Source organism: Aethalodelphis obliquidens, unplaced genomic scaffold (genome assembly GCF_003676395.1).
Source record: "Aethalodelphis obliquidens isolate GAN/ISIS:26980383/991018 unplaced genomic scaffold, ASM367639v1 scaffold7, whole genome shotgun sequence".
In the NCBI taxonomy this organism is placed as follows: domain Eukaryota; kingdom Metazoa; phylum Chordata; class Mammalia; order Artiodactyla; family Delphinidae; genus Aethalodelphis; species Aethalodelphis obliquidens.
Genome location: NW_020837951.1, coordinates 53156215 through 53169965, shown reverse-complemented (window position 1 = coordinate 53169965; position 13751 = coordinate 53156215). Strand labels below are relative to the sequence as shown.

Here is a 13751-nt window from a genome sequence, read left to right as displayed (position 1 = left end):
CTTGCTGTAGCCTGGTGGGAAGTTAAATTGCCTCCCTGAAAAATAAATGAACTATGACAGTGACCTTCTGAGATTGATGTTCCCCCCTTGTGGTCCATTTCATCTTTTAGGGGCCTGAGCAGCCTTTCCCTTCTGAACAGCTGCATAGGGGAGCTGCCACAGCCCATGTTTTGGCTTCTGGAAGGACGGTTGTCAGCTATGTCCTGAGTCATCCTCCTGTTCAGTGGTCCAACCCAGCTCCGGATGCTGCACTCGCCCTGTGGAGTTCTGGGTCACTGCAGCACAGTGGGCTGGTCCTTGCAGAGTTTCATCAAGAAGCAGCATTCTCAAATGTGCAACATCACCCAAGCATTAATCACCCACTAAGGGAATCTTGCTGCCAAAGCAAGAGCGCTTAAGAGAAAAAGAAAATGTTCTGTGAATGTTCCCACTGATCTCACAAGTGTATCCATTATGTCTGTCAACAACAACAACAATAATTCCAAGTGTTTCTTTTTTTCTTTCTTTTTCTTTATTTCCTTGCAGAGTAGAAATTCCGTTTGTGTTTCAGATTGCGCAGTCTGGCCTCATCCACGGCCTGGCATTCTGGTTCGACGTGGCCTTTGTTGGCTCTCTGTAGGTATCATACCCCTTCCTTACCTACTCTCTCCCATGCCATCCTCTGCTATTTGTCCCCATAACTTTAAAGGTTTTAAAAAACTAAGCTCAACAGCCGTAATATTTGTTTCTCCACATTTCCAGAAAATAAACACTGATGTTAATGTTACTTTTAGATTTTAGAGTGAAATGAAAATAAGACAGTTTTCCGTAGTTGCCATATCAATTCTGGCTAAAATACTCTTAGGCCAGTTGTGTTGGGCTTTGGAGGAGTCAGAAGAGGGCCTGTGCTTTATCAACCAGCCTGTTCTTTTCCACAATAGATGGGGGCATGGGGGAGGCCAGCCCCTGGCATTGTTTCCATCACACCTAGTTATAGAACCTCTTGTGTCTGAGTCATATCTCAAATCATACTTTCCCCCATGTTGGTTCACAGGTTTCCATTTCACGATCTAGAATCCTTTTTCAATGATCAGGCAGGCGGCATTAGGTAACTTCCCCCTCTGTGCACTCCTCTCTCCCCTACTGGAAAGGTTTGCAAGTTGTAGGGGAGAGACCACCTACTAGTTGACTGTCAGTGTTGGGTGTGCTTTTAAGGGCTGCGCTGCTCCTATGAACCCCAAGTCTCTGCTCTCCTCCTGACACCCCTGCTCTCTTCCCAGGCTTCTCCATGTGTCCCAGCTAGCAGTGAGGGTTGATCTGGGCCACGCGACCAGGCAGAAGGAAAACTGACAGTACACTCTCCTCCACTTCTTATAAAAACATCCAGGCTCTCCATAGCATCTACTGAGAAAGATGTGTCTTTGGGTCTGTGATGCAGCTCAGGGGGCTTGGGGGACTCAGGGGAGGCTGGGATCCCTGGAAGCCTTGTGTGGGCTGACAATCAGAGAGAAAGGAAACAATGTACGAGTCATTCCTATTCCACACAGCATGTGTGTTCAAGGAATCTGTGCATCTATTTCTCAGACTCTCCCCCACTAACATCCCAAGTAAACGAATTTGTTCTGCAAGCGTAAGGGAGATAAGCGTGAAGCCGCCTGCTTCAAGGGGGAAATCTCTTTGAAGTTAAATGCTTTGTCTTAAAAAGCTGTAGAACATTTGCATTCTACTCCGTAATACAGCTGAATATATATTTTGATATAAAGGTGGTTTATATTACTTAGCAGTTAAATTATATAAAATTACCCCCCGAAAATCTTCAAGGCAAAATGTCCTCTCTAGCAATTTTCCCCGTGTTCAGTGTGCACCTTACTACCTGCAAGCCCATGACCACTGCCTAATCGCAGGACAGGTGACCCTAGCATTCAAAGCACCAGCAGGGTGTCCCCACGTCTTCATATGAAATGAAAAACATCAACTTGAACACACACACACAATGTCCACACACACACACACACACATGCACACGCACACGCACACGCACACACACACAGACACACACACAATGTCCGGGCTTGAAGGGCAGTAGAGGCCATCTGCCCCCGTAGTTTTTCTTGCTTCCAGAAACCCCATCAGGACCCCTGAACAGGTGGGCATGAGACAGTAAGAGGCTACACTCCAGACTTCTCACCCTGCCAGACTTTTCCAACAAATCAATTCCCAATTTAACTCTGCTGTTATCAGGCTTCTAATGAACTTTGACATAGCCATACAGATTGATAGAGTGACCAAGTGCCTGGGTTTGAAGCCTGGCCTGACTCCGTAGGGTTGTTGTAGGATTTAATGGGCTAATTACATAATGCTCTTGGCACTGTACCCAGCACATAGTAACTGCTCAATAAATTGAGCTATTCGCATCTTAAAAGTGTTCCATGAGTTAATACACAATGAAAACCACTTGTCCCCAGTTCAATCCATTAATGTGGGCCTGGAGCCTAACTGGCTTTTAACTCTTGCCTTGCCCCACAGGGTCACAGTTTGGCTGTCAACAGCGCCCACTGAGCCTCTGACTCACTGGTATCAGGTGCGGTGCCTTCTTCAGACTCCTCTCTTTGCCAAGGAAGGAGAGACCCTCTCAGGGAGAGTGCTGTTTGTGGCCAATAAACGGTAAGCAGGAGAGTACCGACGGATCCCGCCTGTTTCCTGGGCGCTGACAGGTGGGAGCGAGAGGAAGCTGGCAGGGCCCTGAGACTCCAGCACCAGAAATGGACAGCAGCCTTTACAGAGGCCTGGCTGAGTTTGCTGAGATGCCCTCAGCCTCAAAGCCTGCAGGGCACACGTCACCTTGCACTGAGCACGGCCAGGAAGAAAAACTTAAGATAAGTCAAGGGCAGTGTTCCCCACCTGACTGCAGAGGGAGAGGGAGGGAGGGAGGGAGGGATGAAGGAAGGAAGGAAGGAAGGAAGGAAGGAAAGAAATCCATCAGCTTATGGGAGCACTTGCCAAAGACTTGAATTATCAAGCGCTCTAAAACCCACGTCAGCTTCCTGGCCTTACTTCCATCTGTCTAGCCACACATCCCCAAATTTAGTACTGGGAAATCGATCTGTACTGCAGGGGGAAAGTACTGCAGGGGTGGTTCATGGTGTGTGAGGCAGGACCGGCTGCTTCTCTCTGGTAATGGACTCACGAGGTCTCAGCAGTGAATACTTTGACTTACCTCATTTTTAGAAGGCTCTATTTTCTTTCATCTTGTTGGAGCTTTTCCTGGGTGAATTAGCGGAGAAAGGCATAGAGGAGCTCAAGGACTCTCAGGATATTACGGGTACTCAGAGGTCATCTCATCCAACTTTCTTCCCTCCCTACCGGCACTCCCACCCCCACCACCTTCCTTGGACCTGTGCTTAAACACTCCAGTGACAGAGAGCTCACTACCTCACCAATCAACCCTTCCACTTTTAAAGTCTTTATTTTTTTCATGACAAAAACCAAACATGTTCACATGTAAGTTGAAAACTACAAAAGTGTCTAGAGTCCAGCCATGCTCCCACCCTCACCCCATCCCCCAGATGTGAGCCCTTAGTCTTTATCCTTTCAAGTCATTTTTGGTGCATGTACCAGCAAAAACATCGTTGTAGAGTTGTTATTGTTTTATAGGAAGGTTACACTAGCAGTCTGCAACTTAAGTTTTCGCTTAGTAATAAGTCCTAAATCTGTACAGATAGATCTGCTTTGTTCTTTTCATAAGTGCAGAACAGCCAAGGACATGGATATACCATAAGGTCTTTTTAAAAATCCCTGATTCACTGACATTTAGGTTGCTTCCAATTTTTTTTTTTTTGGCCATTGCAAAAAATTCTGCACTAAGTATCCTTGAACGTAGAGCTTGCACAGTGACATGAATATTTCTAAATGAGGGGCCTAAAAATAGAAATGCTGGATCAAAGGGTAGGTACATGTTACAGTCTACTAGATCCTACCTTTCTCAGTGACTGCACCAATTTCCACTCATACCAGCAACAGATAAGCAAACTCTTTTCTCCACGTCTCTCCTGAAACTGGATGATAACTGTCTCTATGGCTTTTGCAAATCCAATAGACTCCGAAATAAGTGTTTAAAGTTGCATCTGGTTGTTTTGGTTTATAATTCTTTAATTACTTATAAGGTTATGACTTTCCATATAGTCATTGACTGTTGACTACTTTCTTCTACTTTAGACATCTTTAATTATTAAAAAATTATTCTTGCTGTTGATCACAGATCTATTGATACTTCCTGTAGATTCAACTCATTGATCTTAGTTATGTTTCTGAATTCAAAAGAAATAGGTCTGTTCCAGCCTCCAAATGGCAGTTGTTCAAGTATTAGGAGCATCTTACCGAATATACTCTTGGTCTCCCTGTCCTCAGGCTCACATCCTCAAGTCCTCCCTCCTATAAGAGTGATTTTGAAATAGTTTAAAATTCTAAGTCCTTCCCTCTGGAAATACGCAGGGTCTCAATGTCCCCTTTAAAATAGTTCTCCAGAAAAGGGAACCCTCTTGCACTGTTGGTGGGAATGTAAATTGATACAGCCACTATGGAGAACAGTATGGAGGTTCCTTAAGAAACTAAAAATAGAACTTCCATACGACCCAGCAATCCCACTACTGGGCATACACCCTGAGAAAACCATAATTCAAAAAGCGTCATGTACCACAATGTTCATTGCAGCATTATTTACAATAGCCAGGACATGGAAGCAACCTAGGTGTCCATCAACAGATGAATGGATAAAGAAGATGTGGCACATATATACAATGGGATATTGTCCATAAAAAGAAATGAAATTGAGTTATTTGTAGTGAGGTGGATGGACCTAGAGACTGTCATACAGAGCGAAGTAAGTCAGAAAGAGAAAAACAAATACCGTATGCTAACACATCTATATGGAATCTTAAAAAAAAAAAAAAGGTTTCTGAAGAACCTAGAGGCAGGACAGGAATCAAGACGCAGATGCAGAGAATGGACTTGAGGACACAGGGAAGGGGAAGGGTAAGCTGGGACGAAGTGAGAGAGTGGCATGGACATATATACACTACCAAATGTAAAATAGATAGCTGGTGGGAAGCAGCCGCATAGCACAGGGAGATCAGCTCGGTGCTTTGTGACCACCTAGAGGGGTGGGAGGGAGGGAGACGCAAGAGGGAGGGGATATGGGGATATATGTATATGTATAGCTGATTCACTTTGTTATAAAGCAGAAACGAACACCATTGTAAAGCAATTATACTCCAATAAAGATGTTTAAAAACAAAATAAAATAAAATAGTTCTCCAAAACTAAATACAGGACAGCATACATGTCCTGGCAAGTGCTGGCTACAAATCGACAGTGAACGCTGCTGTTAAAGTTTAAGTTAAGTTAGGGGCCATTTGACTTGAGTGTTTAGATTATTAAAAGCAAAAAGTATATTTTTACATGACCTTTAAGTCATTTCTCCCTTCTAGTATGCAGCTGATTTTTGTCAGCTTCAATTCAAGTTTCTGTATTTATTCCGCTTATGCATTTATCATGCTGTTTTTAGATCCTTACTAGAGCCAATGGATTATCTTACTTACTTAAAAAATTTTGGGGGGGTAGCATGTTAGTGAGTCCTACCATTTTGTATCATTTGCAAATTTAATAGGCAAACTTTTATTTAAAAATTATTAAGCAGAGAGAGGCCCGGGGTGTAAACCTTCCTTCAAAATTTGCATAGCCTAATTATCCTGAGCAAAAGAAGCCGGTCTTAATATGTTACATACTGTATGATCCCATATGTATGACTTTCTTGAAAAGACAAAACTATAGTGATGGAGGCAGATCAGTGGTTGCCAGGGGTTATGGGTGGGGAGACAGTGTGACTGCAAAGGAATAATAACATCCTGATTGTGGTGGCAGTATTTACATAAATCTATACATGTGTTCAAATTCACAGAACTGTACAGCAAAAAGGGGGGCGGCAGTCAACTGTACTGTATAATTTAAAATATAAAATAAATAAGATATTGATTCAGAGGCCTGTTCCACAATTAATATAAAGCTGTGTTAGAAATAAGACAAATAAGTTCTGGGTATTTAAGGTACAGCATGGTGGTTATAGTTAATAATACTGTATTATATACTTGAAAGTTGCTAAGAGAGTAGATCTTCAGTGTTCTCACAAGAAAAAAAGAAATGGTAATTATGTGAAATGATGGAGGTGTTGGCTAATGCTATGGTGGGAATCATTTTGGAATATGTAAGTGTATCAAATCAATGTGTTGTTTACCTTAAACTTACACAACGTTATATCTCAATTATGTCTCAATAAAGCCCCCCCCAAAAAAATTTTAAAAATTTGCATAGCCTAATCTACACCCTTTGGATCTGGCCTGGAAGCAGCTCAAAATGCCTCCACCTGTGCTCATATCCAGCCCACATTCCTCCATCCAGGCCAGAGGAAATGTGAACCAACCTTTATTGAATGTGATTCCAGATGAGCTTAACCTCTAGTTTCACCCTCATTGCCCAGTCCAATAACACTGCCACAAAGGGAAATGAAAGTAATTGGACACAGCTATCACTATTCTTTTGTGAAACTATACTATATCTCTAGTTTTCATAACTTTCTATCTCCCTAAATGGCTGTTTAATTTTTTAATAGATAATATAGTTACACTGTACACAACAGAAATGTACAAAAAGGCTTACAGTGGGCTTCCCTGGTGGCACAGTGGTTGAGAGTCCGCCTGCCAATGCAGGGGACACGGGTTCGTGCCCCGGTCCGGGAAGATCCCACATGCCGTGGAGCGGCTGGGCCTGTGAGCCACGGCCGCCGAGCCTGCGTGTCCGGAGCCTGTGCTCCGCAACGGGAGAGGCCACAGTGGTGAGACGCCTGCGTACCGCCAAAAAAAAAAAAGGCTTACAGTGAAAAGTCTTCATCCCGGTGCCAGACCCCATTCATTCCCCTCCTCCTGCTCCAGCGTGAAGCCACCGTTAACTGTTCCTTGTGTACCTCTTAGAGTTTCATTTTGGATATACAGTTAGAAAATACTGTACTTGTAGGAATACTTTTCCCTCTGTTTTTATACCTAAATGGCAACATTCTATACCTGTTTGCTACATCTTAATTTTCTCACTTAACAATACATCTCGAATACATTTCCATATCAGTACATTGGAATACATATACATCGTTCTCTTCCTCTGCCTTGAGTTACGGTATTTGTGCATCATTGTCCTTCATAAACATTATCACTTCCTTCATGGAGGTAAGGGCTTCATTGCAGTTTTAAAAATTTGTAACAAAATATTTGCTCACATTTTTCAATTTGTGCCATCATTTATCTACTGTGTGTTTTTTTAGCTGTTAGTAAAATTTCTACTCTTTTTCTGCTTTTTGTCTAACAACATCTTTGTATTAATGTTATGGTTGTTCATCAGCCAATTAGTGAGACTTTTCTGGACAGCAATTTACAAGAAAGAAGTTCCTATGGTGGGGAGAAATGTGACCGTCTTCATGCTGTTGTTCTCAACTCACACTTTCTCTCCTTCTGTGCTGCTACAGAGTCATACTGCTTCCTGCAAATATGGCTCCTCTTGTGATTCTTTATATAATTCTTTATGTTCCAGTTCCATGAGAATTTCTGCCCAGTAGCCTTGCTCACCCCAATTCCTGCACATCATGTTACAAGAAATAAAGCTTTTGTGTTCCAGAAAATGTATCTGCAGGTAGTGTATTTGTGTAAGTACCTTCTGAGATGTGCTGACCTGGGACTGTCTTGCCCCTCTTTGCACTTCTGTACTTTTTCCCATACAGCTTACAATCAATCTCAAGTGCTTTTGCAGCCCTTACACCTAAGTTGGAGATGGCAGATATATCTTTCTCCCAGTTTTACAGAACATGTGGTCTGTGGTCTGCAGTATCTTTCTATTCTCCTTGTTTGGGGAGTGCTTCTAGGAGGAAAAGTGAGAAATACTAACTTATACCCAGTTCTTCCTGGAAGTCACCACTTTATTCCTAAATCCTTATACGTCACCTGTTTAATGACTAGTTATTTAAAAAGTGCTAAGGAGCAGTAACCAGCATCTGCCTGGAGTTTTGGACTTTGCCTTTTCTGCTTTGTGCAAACCAGGATAACGTTCATTTGCTTTCAAATATTTATATTTTAAGGTATCTCAGGGTGTAATTAGGTGAGTGAATTTAAGTCATCTTCTTCTCCCGCTCCTTTTTTCTAACGTATCTTGGGTTTCATCCTTATCAGTCATATTTTTCTACCCTCCCTTCCTTCATTCCCCCAATAGGCAAGAAGAAAGCAAAGCAAACCATGTTCACACCGCTGCCTCATGACTCCCAGGGCTCCCTCCTACAGCCCTCTACACTTTCATCATGGCGCCTTTGTTATGTTGCTGTTATTTGTCTATATGTGAGCTCCCACAAAAGAGGGCCTGAGTCGTATTCTATGGTGCCCCTCCTCACTTAATACATTCCAGAGATTCAGCAGTGGTGTGGAATGACTACCGGAATGATGGGGTCATATGCTGATGATTCCTCTATGATTAAAAATGTAGCCCAGCATAACTGAAAGAAGATGCGGAGATACCATGGGCATGCAGTGCTTTTGCAGGAGGAAGAAAGGGAGGAAGTTCTGTATCTTATTAGACCAGCACCCTTGTGTAGTGAAAGAGACTAGGTTTTGGAGTCTGGATGTAGCCCGGTTCTGTCCAGTCTCTTTTCCATACTGGTTGCTACTTGAGTGATCTTGGGCAAGTTAATGAATCTCTGTAACACCCCAGTTTCCTTACATCATCATCTATAAAGTAGAATGTATAATAATTGTCTCACTAGGATTTTGCAGATATTAAGGGGAAAACATAGTATAGTAATTAACACATATGTCCACAGTAAACCTTAGTTCCCTTTCCTCTTCCCTTGCTCTCTTTCTTACTCTCATTGTATCTCATGAGATTTTTTTTGTTTTAAAATTGTTTTCCTTGGTATTTTCTGCAAACCTCAGCACTTCCTTAATGTCAGGGTTTTCACACTATTTTTTCAGTAAGGGGCTGCCTCTTTGTTCTGCCTTAGATTGGACCTCCCCTTCCCTTATCATCAAATATTCTTTTAAACTCTGACCTCCTGGGAGAACTCCCTGTGCAACCACACCAGTGTGACAATGACTGCCCTTTTCTTCCCTGCCAGGAACATTTATGATTGTATTGGTAGCATTTTACTTCTGACAGCCTCCCATCATTCTTGAGTTGTCATTCATTGTATTGCTCTGGACAGTAAAAGAGAACATCTCTTTTTTATGCAGTTTATGAAATTTATATCCCTAAAGTTCACAGAAATGGTCTCCAAAGTTGTTTGATTATGTGCACCTATGAGTAAAATCACTTTATGCATGTGTTCCCCAAGTACACTAACATTTCTCTTTTAATTATGTGAATATGGGCTTCCCTCGTGGCACAGTGGCTGAGAATCCGCCTGCCAATGCAGGGGACACGGGTTCGAGCCCTCGTCCAGGAAGATCCCACATGCCATGGAGCAGCTAAGCCCGTGTGCCACAACTACTGAGCCTGCGCTCTGGAGCCCACAAGCCACAACTACTGAGCCTGTGTGCTGCGACTGCTGAAGCCCGTGTGCCTAGAGCCTGTGCTCTGCAACAAGAGAAGCCACCACAAGGAGAAGCCCACGCACCGCAACAAAGAGTAGCCCCGGCTGGCCCCAACTGGAGGGGGCCCGCACACAGCAACGAAGACCCAACGCAGCCAAAAATAAAATAAATATATATAGAAAAAGCTTTAATTATGTGAATGTACTACAGTAATAATAGTAGAAAATACAAAACCAAGTGCTATAGATAGACCTATATGGATGTATATATATGTGTGTGTATGTGTGTGTATGTGTATATATATATATATATATATATATATATATATATACACACACTATATATATACACACAGGCATAGAGAGGTCTGTGTACATATACACATACAGAAATTCATACAATGTGCATTTTGTAAGACACAAAAATAAAACTAAAAAGAATCTAAAAAATCAATATGGCTTATCGCTGGATCTAGCTCAGCTGCTTATCCTGTGCCAAAATGTTTTGAAACAAAATTTAAAAATTTTGGATCCCTAGCGAAGGTCTGCTATGCTCAGGTGTGCTGCCAGAGAAGTTGGTTTGCAGAGACTTTGATGAGATGCGTGGTTTATAAAACTAGAAGACGTGCTGACCGAAGAATGAACACTTTGGAAGCTTCAAGTGCTGCTGCTATAATGCTCAGCATGAAACTGCTTCACCTTGGACTTCAGCGAAGACAAAACCTCTCACAAGGTATGGATTCAGACAGCTGTAGCGGAAAGAATTCTAGGGGGAAACTATTGTGCACACTTAGGTGCAGTGAAGGAACAAATCTGAACTTTTCACTGACCACACTGAGCCATGGCAGGACATGAAGCTCTTTTTTCCTTCCATTAGGGAGATAGGACTTTGATGAGAGGTAAAGAAGAGGAGTGGGTTGTAAAAAGTATAAAGTGGCAATATTATCATATTTAGTATATGAAAAAGAGCCCTGCTGAAGAGCCCGCAGCAAGAACGTACTGATTGTTCTTCCGAATCACAGCAGGAACCGTCCAGCTCTTAGTTGCGACCAATCTGACTCTGCGCATCCACAGACACACACATTTGAAAAAACTTCCGAGTGCTCGGTTTATGCTCTAAGTTCTACATTAATTACTTCAAGTATTGTTAATAAGGTGTCTTCTGTTACGTGAAATGTGTTGGTGTGTCCTTCCCTGACTTGTTTGCCAGGCTGATCTGTCAGCCTTTCTACGATGCCAGCAAAGGTTGCCCCCTCCTGAGGAGCTCACCGTTTCAATGTCTAGTTCTCAAGTCTGCCTTCAGGTATCACAAATGCTGTGAACGACTGGATGTGGGTATCATGGAAGAGACATTTTAAAACAAACAAAAAGTTCCAAGTCAGATGAGTTGAAATGAAATAGGATCAAAGGACATTTTAAAAAATATATGGCTATGGAGGGGCGGAGTCAAGACAACCTACTAGGAGGACGCGGAGTTTGCATCTCCTCACAACTAGGGCACCTACCAGGCACCAGTGGGGGACCACGGGCACCTAAGGGGACAGGAGGAACCCCCAGTGACCGGGTAGGGTGTGGGGCATGGGGGGAGTGAAGGGGGAGGAGAAGTGGAGGCAGGACAGGACTGGCGCCCCTGAGGGGTGGCTGGGGGAGGGGAAGGGATCCCACGCCCCAAGGGGGAAATTGGGGAACCATTGGGAGGGCAGAGGATCAAAATGGAGTGTGGCCAGGTTTCCCCTGCCCACTTGGGTACCCAGGAACCTGCTGACATCCTGGGCCTGATCCTCTGCCCACCCAGGTCCCCTCCAGCCCTGCAGGTCCTGAGGGAGTCGGAGGGAAGGAAGGGGGAGCAGAAGTAAAGGCTGGACTATGGGACTGGCACCCCTGATGGGCAGCTGGGGGAAGGGAGGAGTTTCTACACCCAGCAGGACCCACCCATGGTTAGGGGTCCAGCGGGGACAGGGGAGACCGTGGGGGAGACGGTGGGGGCGGTGCGTGGAGGAATGGAAGGGAACACGACCAGTGCTTTCCCTGTCCACTTCGGCACTGGGGAGCTTGTTGGGGTCCTGGGCCTAACCCTCTGCCCTTGGAGCATCCCTCCTGCTGCGCAGAACACAAGCTCCACCCCTACACCCCACCCAGGGCCCCACCTCTACACTCTGAGATCCCCTCCAACGCGCTGGACCTAAACCCCACCCACACACCCTCACACAGGGCCCTACCTCCAAACTCCAGAACTCCACATTCCAGAGGCCCTCCTCTCCACGTGCTGCTTCTCCCCTTCCACACAGGTCCTAAGCAGAGGGCCCGCCCCATGCTTGAACGTCACCTCACCTAGGTCCCACCCCACCCTAAACCCCACCCCTGCCTAAGTTCCACCCTCACCTAAACTCTGCCCCCATAGGCAAGGATTTTTTTTTTTTCTTTTTTTCTCTTTTAGATAGGGGTTCTGTTTTACCTTGTTGATTCATTGTTGTTGATTGTTTTATATTTTTATTTTTCCTAATCTTCTATTTTTCTCATTTTATTCTTTATACTTTGTTATTCTCTCCTTTTGGCTTGTCCCACCCCCCTCCCCTTTTTTATTTTTTTATGTGTTCTGGTTTTATTTTACCTTGTTGCAGTTGTTTCAATTATAGTTTTATTTTTCCTAATATATTTCTTATCTTTTTGAATTTATTTTGTTTTTTATTCTTTGATATTGTACTGCTTTTTCTTTCTTTCTTTCTTTATTCTTTTTTTTTTTTTTTTTTACCATGCTACGAAACTTGTGGGATCTTGGTTTCCAGGCCAAAGGTCAGGCCTGAGCTCCTGTGATGGGAGCTCAGAGTCCAAACCGCTGGACTAACAGAGAACCTCAGACCCCATGGAATATCTATCAGAGTGAAGCCACCCAGTGGTCCTCATCTCAGCACCAAGACCTGGCTGTATCCAAAGCCTGCAACTTCCAGTGCTGGATGTTTTAGGCCAAACAAGCAGTAAGACAGGAATATAGCACCACCCATCAAAAAAAAAAAAAAAAAAGAAATGACAAAAAAATGTATTACAGATGAAGAAGCAAGGTAAAAACCTACAAGACCAAATAAATGAAGACGAAATGGGCAACCTACCTGAAAAATAATTCAGAGTAAAGACGATCCAAAATTCAGAAATAGAATGGAGAAAATACAAGAAATATTTAACAAGGATCTTGAAGAAGTAAAGAGCAAACAAACAGTGATAAACAACACAATTACTGAAATTAAAAATACTCTAGAAGGAATCAATAACAGAATAACTGAGGCAGAAGAATGGATAAGTGAGCTAGAAGATAAAATGGTGGAAGTAACTGCCAGGGAGAAGATTAAAGAAAAATGAATGAAAAGAATTGAGGACAGTCACAGAGACCTCTGGGACAACATTAAACGCACCAACATTCGAATTATATGAGTCCCAGAAGAAGAAGAGAAAAAGAAAGGGTCTGAGAAAATATTTGATGACATTATAGTTGAAAACTTCCCTAATGTGGGAAAGGAAATAGTCAATCAAGTCCAGGAAGCACAGAGAATCTTATACAGGATAAACCCAAAGAGAAACATGCAGAGACACATATTAATCAAACTATCAAAAATTAAATAGAAAAAATATTAAAAGTAGCAAGGGAAAAGCCACAAATAATATATAAGGTAATCTGCATAAGGTTAACAGCTGATTTTTCAGCAGAAACTTTGCAAGCCAGAAGGGAGTGGCAGGACATATTTAAAGTGATGAAAGAGAAAAACCTACAGTGAAGATTACTCTACCCAGCAAGGATCTCATTCAGATTTGATGGAGAAATTAAAACCCTTACAGATAAGCAAAAGTTAAGAGAATTCAGCACCACCAAACCAGCTTTACAACAAATGCTAAAGGAACTTTTTTAGGCAGGAAACACAAGAGAAGGAAAAGGCCTACAAAAACAAACTCAAAACAATCAAGAAAATGGTAATAGGAGCATACATATTGACAATTACCTTAAATGTAAATGGATTAAATGCCCCAACCAAAAGACATAGACTGGCTGAATGGATACAAAAACAAGACCTATACATATGCTGTCTACAAGAGACCCACTTCAGACCTAGGGACACATACAGACTGAAAGTGAGGGGATGGAAAAAGATATTTGATGCAAATGGAAATC

General features: G+C 42.9%; 1 protein-coding gene across 7 annotated transcripts in view; it reads left to right on the top strand.

The window, feature by feature from the left end:
- LOC113620093 (histone-arginine methyltransferase CARM1-like) overlaps nt 1–13751 on the top strand; it is a 271720-nt gene that overhangs the window by 240148 nt on the left and 17821 nt on the right. For 5 of the 7 annotated variants that reach the window (XM_027105782.1, XM_027105781.1, XM_027105777.1 and 2 more), the window contains 2 exons: nt 526–615; nt 2506–2643. In XM_027105782.1, the coding sequence (XP_026961583.1) occupies nt 526–615; nt 2506–2643 (228 nt within the window). Of the gene's footprint in view, nt 1–110; nt 503–525; nt 616–2505; nt 2644–13751 lie in introns of those variants that run through there. The other 2 variants (XM_027105783.1, XM_027105784.1) reach the window with 2 other exon arrangements.